Source organism: Pocillopora verrucosa, chromosome 8 (assembly GCF_036669915.1).
Source record: "Pocillopora verrucosa isolate sample1 chromosome 8, ASM3666991v2, whole genome shotgun sequence".
NCBI classification, from domain to species: domain Eukaryota; kingdom Metazoa; phylum Cnidaria; class Anthozoa; order Scleractinia; family Pocilloporidae; genus Pocillopora; species Pocillopora verrucosa.
In genome coordinates this window covers 13,698,774-13,707,470 of record NC_089319.1, presented here as the reverse complement: position 1 = coordinate 13,707,470, position 8,697 = coordinate 13,698,774, and the positions used below count along the sequence as shown (strand labels likewise).

General features: G+C 38.6%; 2 protein-coding genes across 3 annotated transcripts in view; both read left to right on the top strand.

Annotated features, from left to right (window-relative positions):
• Positions 1 to 1,161, top strand: part of LOC136283128 (uncharacterized) — a 2,346-nt gene extending 1,185 nt beyond the window's left edge. Inside the window, exons 2-3 of one of the 2 annotated variants that reach the window (XR_010718577.1) lie at positions 1 to 521; positions 1,035 to 1,161. The exon at positions 1 to 521 is cut by the window's left edge and continues 317 nt beyond it. Coding sequence is in view for 1 of the 2 variants with exons in the window: in XM_066171452.1 (XP_066027549.1) it covers positions 1 to 16 (16 nt within the window). In the remaining variant the exon portion in view is untranslated. Of the gene's footprint in view, positions 840 to 1,034 lie in introns of those variants that run through there. The other variant, XM_066171452.1, reaches the window with a different exon arrangement.
• LOC131775147 (uncharacterized) lies at positions 290 to 1,831 on the top strand. The gene has a single exon (XM_066171164.1). It carries the CDS (start codon positions 290 to 292, stop codon positions 1,829 to 1,831), a length of 1,542 nt encoding a protein of 513 aa, XP_066027261.1.
• The last annotated feature ends 6,866 nt before the right edge of the window (positions 1,832 to 8,697 follow it).

Sequence of the window (8,697 nt, the reverse complement as noted above, 5' to 3'; positions counted from 1 at the left end):
TTTGACTATTATTTAAAAGGGCTACAAATTACCATTTGCTAGCCTTCCATTAGCTGTAAGGCTAAAGAATAATAAGTCTGCTCGACTTCATACTAATTTCGTTGACCAAGCTGTTCTTGAGTTAGTTAATTCAGGTTGGGTTTGTAGGGTTGATAAGCAACCTTTTATTGTCAACCCCTTATCAGTATCTATTCAGTCATGTGGCAAAAAGAGATTAATTCTTGATTTACGTCACGTTAACAGGTCCCTAATTAAACAAAGAATCAAATACGAGGATTGGAAAATTGCTATGGCTTATTTTGCCAAGGATTCGTACATGTTTTCTTTTGACTTGAAAAGTGGCTATCACCATATCGAAATTTCGCAGGATCACCAAACGTTTTTGGGGTTTTGTTGGCGTGCTCCAGATTCCAATAACGAAGTATTTTACGTTTTCACCGTTTTTCCGTTTGGTTTGTCTACAGCTCCCTATATTTTCACAAAGCTTCTTAAACCTTTAGAGAAACATTGGAGAATACAAGGTACTTGCATAGCTATTTTCTTAGATGATGGTTGGGCGGTAGTTCAGGACAAAGAAGGTTGTCTTCTTAAGGCCCAAACCGTAAGGCAGGACTTGTATGGTGCGGGTTTTGTAGTGAATGAAGAGAAATCGGTATGGGAACCTACTCAAACTTTGGACTGGTTAGGTATAACCTGGAATTCTTTATTGGGTACTCTAAGAATTGTAGAGAGAAGAATTACTAAGATTACCAACACAATAGATCGTATTATTGAGGCCGATTTTAAACTTTCTGCTGGAGAGCTGGCTTCTTTCACGGGTCAAATTATCTCTACTGCGCCTGTGGTTGGAAACATTGGTAGGATAATGACCAGACATTGCGTTATGTCTACCTTGTGTGTAGATAATTGGGATTCAGTATTTTGTCTTGATGATTATTGCAAAGAGGAATTATATTTTTGGAAAGATAATTTGATTAACCTCAACAGCAGATATTGCTTTGTAAGTAAAGATCCTAGTTATTTTGTTTACTCAGATGCTAGCGCCACTGGAGGCGGTGCATTCATTGACTTTAACAATGACTTTGTGTGTCACAAATTGTGGACGGAGAACGAAAGTTTGCGAAGCTCAACATGGAGAGAGTTATCTGTTATTGAATTTTCATTGAAATCATTTGCCCCTGTAATTAAAGGATCGCACGTTAAGTGGTATACTGACAGCCAAGCCGCTGCCAAGATTGTTGAAGTGGGCAGCATGAAACTTGATCTGCACAGGATCGCGCGGAGCATTTTCAGTATTTGTATCCAGTCGGGGATTCATTTAGAGGTCCAGTGGATTCCACGTACTTTGAATCAGCAAGCTGACTATAGAAGTCGATTAATTGATACCGATGATTGGCAAATTACCAACGAATTTTTTCTATTTCTTGATGAACGTTGGGGGCCCCATACTGTTGATTGTTTTGCCAATTATTACAATCACAAACTCCCCAAATTCTTTTCAAGATTCTGGAATCCCAATACTGCAGGTGTTGATTTCTTCTTTCAGCCTCTTGGCGGGGAAAATTGTCTAGTGGTTCCACCCGTGGGTATTGTTCCACGTGTTTTCCATTATATGAAGTGTCAGTATGCCGTTGGTACACTTGTTGTACCCTTCTGGCCTTCAGCTCATTACTATGCATTAATTATGCAAAGATATGGTGATTCTCTTGTGGCCCACGTTATTCGTGCTGGGAGGGAGGTTCTTATTCATCGAAGAAATCATAATTCGCTGTTAGGGTCTCACCAATTCATAGGCTATATTATCGCCTTAAGAATGGAATTTACTGAGTAACAGTTTGGACTTGTTAATCAAGTGTGTTGGCACTGGCCTAAGCAATGGTTTGATTTCATGAGGCACTGGCCGAAACAATGATTTGCATCGTGTGGTACTGGCCTAGCAATGTGTCTTGTTTTAAGGGCACTGGCCCAGACTCCGGCCCAAACAATAATCCATTGGACACTTTGGGATTCCCATCTTATTGTCACTACACTAAGGGCGCGCGTTTTGTTCCTTTTAGTTTGTATGTTGTGTTCTTGTTTTTTCAGATAATTTCTTCAAGCAAGTCATGGAAAGGTTCCCCAGTTCTTTCGTCATTGAATGCCAATCAGGTTTTAGACGTGATGTTGAAATCCAGAGCAGATGCTACAGCAAAATCCTATATGCGATTTATTAAGAAGTTTTTGGATTGGTGTAAAAGCAAGCAAATAAGCTTTGAGCTACCTTTTCCTTTAGGTGTCGTATCTCTTTATTTGTTCGAAGTCCAACAGTCTTGTAGTTCCAGTTCTTCTGTAATTTTGACCCACGCCGCCCTTAAATGGCTACATTCATTTGTTCCTAGTCTTGATTGTAACCCATTGGATAGCGATTTTTGCAGAAATATTATCGAATCGAATGAGTTTCATAATGATTATATAAGGATTTTCTTGCCTCGAAGCAAAACCGATATTTATAGGGAAGGGAATTATGTCTGTATTAGCGCTTCCACATCTAAGTACTGTCCTGTCGGTGTCTTAAGAAGGTATTTGAACCTTTCTGGGATTGACAGCAATAGTAATCTTCCTTTATTTAGACCTCTAACTTTTCATCCTAGTAATTCTAGCTATACCCTGAGAAGTGGTAAGATTTCTTATACTAGATGCAGGGAAATTCTTAGCTCTGACAGAATTACCTCCCATCTAGGGCGTTATCCATAGTCCTGGTTGCTTCACGCAGCAGAAACGCAGGGACTCTTAGTGTGGGGCATTCTGAGTTAGCTCGTGCGCAGGCTGTATCTTGCTTACCTTGGTTGATTAGATGAAAGACGATTGACAAAGAGACATTGATTGCGAACAACGTAAGAATATCGCAATAGTATCACAAAAAGCATTTATCTCATTTTTTTGCTGTGCCATTATGGTACCAGAGGGAATTTTTCTTTCGCACCATTTCGAGTTTAGCTTGTGTGCCATGCTCCTTGAGGCTCGTGGCTCTTCACGTGTAACCCTCATCAACTGATGGGTGGTCCAATATTGACATGAACTTGATTAGGCTTGGCACCATGGGGCGTATGCTCGACATCGACAAAATGTTGCTGTCTGGAAGTCTCTGCGAAGCTTGCCATCTTTCACACTTGATGCACACGTCCCTTTATATTCCAATTCCTCTAGTTTAATTGTTTTGTTTATTTTCTCTTTTCATTACACCCATTTTGAAATCACTGGTGGTCCCTGTAATCTGATTGACTCTAATTGGTGCGATTTATTCACGAATCGCACCAATTTTTGCTTTAAATCGCATCTTTTTCCCAGCCAATAAGCAGGCCACTAAAAACAAAACAACCAATCAGATTTCAAGGCTTGTTTAGAGCAACCAATCAAATTACAGGAATATGAAAGACAAAGAGTATCATGTGGCAAACTTTGCAACTTTTGTTTCCAAAACTCTTATTTCCCCCACCCCTCACCCCCCCACCCCCCCAAAAAAAAATGGATGAATTTAATATCAAACTATCTCAGTACTGCATCAATAAAATATTTGAACTGACCAAGTCCTGTATTTGGTCGATTTCAGCAAATTCAGTATACATAACTACACGAGTCAATCGAGTTATGTTAAACTAGTCTTATTATCACGGAGCTGGAAGAGGAAAAACGTTATTTTTCTCTTGATTTTAATGCGCTCTGAAAGAGGTGGGGTATCATTGCAAGTTTCTTCTACAAAATCATGACCAGAACGAGATGAAGACTCGTTTTTATAGAATAAAAAATGTATTATAAAATTCAGTTGAGAGTTTGAACCCGGTTGGAAAACCATCCAGTGGCGAAACTTTTTGAAAAGCGACAAAAATAATTTTTAGATTTGGCAGACCATGTATGATTTTTGCATAAGCAAAAGTAGTTCCTGTCCTATTGTTACGTTACAATCTTGCAGACATGATTCTACTTGGTGTCTGATTTTTCACGTACTATTTTGAAAAAGAGTGCGAGGGTCGATAAGGTTTCAAAACGCGAGTAAACATTTGAAACCACGAGGCCGCGGGCCGAACGGCTTTCTAGTTTTCGAGCGTTTGGAAACCTGATGAAATCCGAAGCAAGAGGTTTTGAAATTACTTCTCCAACAAAGAGAATTAGTAGAAATTATCATTTTAATAAGTTTTCTGAATTCAAATATTTTGTTTGAGACGTGGAATGTGAACCTGTCACCTACTTGCTGCTTGTTAGTCTGCGATATTTTTCTTTTGCATTCAATGCCACAATCAATGCCATATTGTTACTGAACTGTTCGTGACTTCTGAGCAAGCATCTTGCTTAGACATCCAAAAATAGTGAAGAAGAGGAAAATTGTGTGGCCAGCGCCATTCCGAAGTCTACCCAAAATAAAAGCAAATGGGCGACTGGGATTTTTGAAGATTGGCGAAGAGCCCGATTTCCCAAAGTAGCAACGTTGGAACCAGGAGGTCTCTTTAAACACTATGATTTGCACAAAGCTCAGTCCTTGGAAGTTCTGTTAGTCCAAATGGATGCTTTAAGCCTTAAATATTGGCTAACAAAGTTTATCCAAGAAGTTGCCAAACCGTCAAGGGAAAGATATCCACCCAAACGTTACACCATATTGTGTGTGGAATACGTCGTTTCATCGAGGAAAAGAAAGAGAAGTTGGATTTTAATCCTCCCGATGCTTCGGACAAAAGGCGCAGTGGTGTTGCTTTATGTAGCACTTGTCATTATTTATTCTGATATTTTGATAATCCAGCTTTATTTAGGGTTACCTCTATATTCTTTGTGGGTTTTCTATCTTTCGACGAGTTCTCGGTGCACAGATTCATGTGTCGGTCTTGCGTTATGAATATGTAAACAAGGAAACATTTTACTCATGGGTTTGAAATCTTTTTCAAGCCCTTGTGGTTTTCAACTCGTTTTTCATTGGGTTTCTAAACTCATCCACCTGACCAGAATGAGGTGTTTTAGGTTGGTAACAACGACATGGATAATTAATGAGTTCGAGAAGTTAGCATCTCGCACTCGTTTTGTTTTACTTGTTGTCCGATTGTTGCGTTAGTATCTCTCACACTTTTAGTCTTACTTCAATCAAATCAATCGATAAACTTTATTTAAGTGTCTAAAACTTCTAGTCAGCCCGGAGGCCGACTAACCGGGGACACTCCCAATAAAATTACAAATAAATTAAGTTAAGTTAAAATTAGCTATCACTTGTTACAATATATATACATATCTAGAATTCCATTTATAATTTAAAATACGGACTGAAATATAATAATTTCTACCTATACAACTATATACAAACTTTAAATATGTCTAAAATTCTACAATTCCCTGTAGAGACGTAATTTGAAACTAGATTCGCGAGGTCTTTTCTGTGGATGTTTGAGACGAATGATGTCAAAGTTCGTATTTGTCTCTCGCTATGTCCAAGTTTTGACCACAAATATGATCCGAGATATCTAAGGGAATGTTTGCCATAGTGGACAGAATAGATTCTGGAGATATGAAAATCTGAGTTCCTGAGGTTGTACCCAGCTGGAGTGCCCCTGAATAAATCTACTATGTTTCAAGGCAACAGCCTGTGCTTGACTTTGTACATGAAAATGGCGATATTTTGCAGTCGCATGTTGTATAGAGGGAACGAATTGGCACGTTTGCGAGGTTCCATTCACAAAAAACCGCCCTAAGTCCCCTTTCAATTACTCGTTCTAGTTTCTTTTTTTCCGTTGCTTTACAAAAGTGCCAGACAAGGTTACAATCGGTCAGATGCGGTGATATCGCTGTTTTATAAATTCGCAGTTTTGCCTCAGTAGGGATGAGTTTTTTTTGAATCTCATTAGAACGCCTATTAATTTGCTTACTTTTTTGCAAATTATGGAAATTTGTTTACAGAAGTGTAGCTCTTTGTCGATGGTGACGCCCAGTTATTTAAGTTCTTTAAGTAGTATTGATAGTATGGCCATCGATGTCGACAGATGTTAGGGAAGGCTCGTGTTTCTTGCCGATTGCCATGGCTTGGTATTTGCTTGTGTTTCCCACCAAGTGATTTTCCTGGAACCACCATGACATTTGATCCCCTTCGCTCCTAATTGTGTCCATTAAGTCCTTGACATTACTATGCGCGTAATAAAGCTGATGGTCGTCGTCGTACATTGATAGACTTGACGCACGACTCGGGTGAAAGAGGTCATTCTGGTAGATATTCCAGAGTAACGGGCCCAAATTGGATCCTTGGGGACAGCCCAGTTTTATTTCTTTCCATTCACTAACCGCAGTTCCTAATTTAGTTCTTCCTTTGCGTTCTTCAAAGAATGAGCGCATCAGTGATAAGGCTCTGGTTTTCGGATCGCGCACGTTTAGTATTGTTTGGTGGTCGATTGTAACATAAGTATCTCGAATTTATTTAGTGTTCTTGTTGTTCTATCGATACGTTAGTAACTTGTGCAATTTCAGTTTTGTTCATTGTCCGATTTTTACATTAGTATCTTTTACACTTTTAGTTTTCCTTGTTGTCTGATTGTTACGTGAATATCATGTGCAAATTTCGTTTATATCTCGTGTAATTTTATTCCCTTGGTGTGCGATGGCTTCTTAAGTGTCTCTCTCTTTTCGTTTTCCTTTGTGTCCGATTTTTACGCCAGTATCTTGTGCCCTTTTAATTTGTGTCTGATTGTTACATCAGTATCTCGTTAATTTTTTCATATTCCGTCTTGTTCGACTATTACGTAAGTATCATGCGGACTTTTTCTTTCCCTGCTCGCCCAATTGTCACGTTGGTATCTCGTGCGCTTTTTCTTTTCCTTTTTGTCCGATTGCAACGTTAGTATCTCGTGCACTTTTTGTTTACCCGATTGTCCAATCGTTAAGTTACTATCTCGTGGGTTTATGTTTTCTTGTCCGACTGTTACGTAAGTATCTCGTGCACTTTTTGTTTTCCTGCTTGTCCAATTGTTTCGTTTTTATCTTGTGCGCCTTTTGTTTTCGTTCCTGTCCAATATTTACTGTTATATCACGTGCACTTTTTGTATTCCTTCTTGTCCAAATGTAATGTTACTATCATATGTACTTTTTCAAAATTCAGTTCGAAAATACCACTCGTAAAGAACTCGTGCTCGTTTCAACATTTTCCAAAATCTTTCTCTTGAAAACTGTAAATGAAAAAGCAATGCTTAGTCTGACACGAATATGAATTTTCAATGAATTTGGTCTTTTCAAGGTCGACCTTACCTTGAGAAACATAAAGACATAAGGGACCAATAATGGCACCCGTTATGGTACAAATCGTAACAAACTGTACTAGGGTATGTTATAGTGTACTCTGATCTTCCGAGTGAGTGTAGTCCTGAGAAGGAATGTCGTCGTTAGTGATGACTGACATTTCGACAACCTGAGCGGAAGTCATCATCAGTTGTTGTCATTCGAATGTTCTAGGTCCGGTTCGTATGAACTGATTGATCACTTTTGCCGTGACGTTATTGGCTAGAAGACTCAAGTGGCTTAAGTAGGTCGTGATTAGTTTGTTTTGATCCGCTGGTAAAGTTAATTTGGTATCATCAACTGAGTTGATAACGTAAATTGGCCACCGTTTAGAGTTTTAAAGCCGACGTTTCGAGCGTTAACCCCCTTGTCAGAGCAGGAAATAGAGCTTCGCTTTTGGTGAGAACATGGTAACGTGAAAACCAAAAATAAACTCATTTACTGAAAAGCGTTCGGGGATTAGGAGTGCCGATTCGAAACGTACATTTTTGTTCTAGAATTTGCAGTTTCCGAACTGCCTAAATGTAGGGAAAGGCCACAATCTGCCATATGCTGCTTAGAATGATTTGGGAGATTGAATTGTCTAGCGAATGGTTTGGATACGTCTTTGTTAATTCTTTCTACGTCGCAAAGGAGTTCTTTGAATCGGTCACCTTGTTGTTTTCCTGTTTCACCATCTGATCGTTTTGTGTGTAGTCAAAGACTAAAGATTAAGCTTGATCTTATAAGTATGTGGTTCTTTTATTAACTCACATTGAGATCTTAGGCGACGTGAGAATTGACGAAGTGTTTAAGTTCCCTGCTTTCCCCTTGCCCAAGTCTTAAATATATGACACCTTGCAATTTCAATTTCATTGGAAATTCGGTTAAAAAAAGAAAGGAAAAAAGGAATAGAAGAAAAAGAACACGAACAAAGGCAAGAAAAGGATATAACTTATTCAGTACTAAATGTGTGATCCCCAAACACATCACGTAGTCGTATGTTATGTCCAATAAATGTCTCGCATGTACAACACTTTGGTCACACCTCACGAATACTTTCCGCTTGCCTGTGTGTAAAGGTCGAAAATAGACATTGTAAAAATTCCCTGACGAAGTCTGCCATCGTCAGACAATACGCTTAAGAGAATAAAACAAGTTTTTACTATTTCAGTTCGTGCAGTGCTGCTCATTAGTTTCTCATTTAAAGCAAAATTTTAAAAAAATCATTGAAAAAGTTAAACAAAAACTACACCATAATTCGAAAAAAAGCGAAGTAAATTGAAACATCACTGCTTTGCTTTACAGACTGAGTGGCATTCTTGTAAATGTTGGTGAAATGACCATCAACTTTTTCATTGGCCAGAATAAACTTTCCTCCTTAATACTCCATAGCATGACCCTTGTTTTCCTAAAATAAAAAAATTAAAGAAGTAGCTT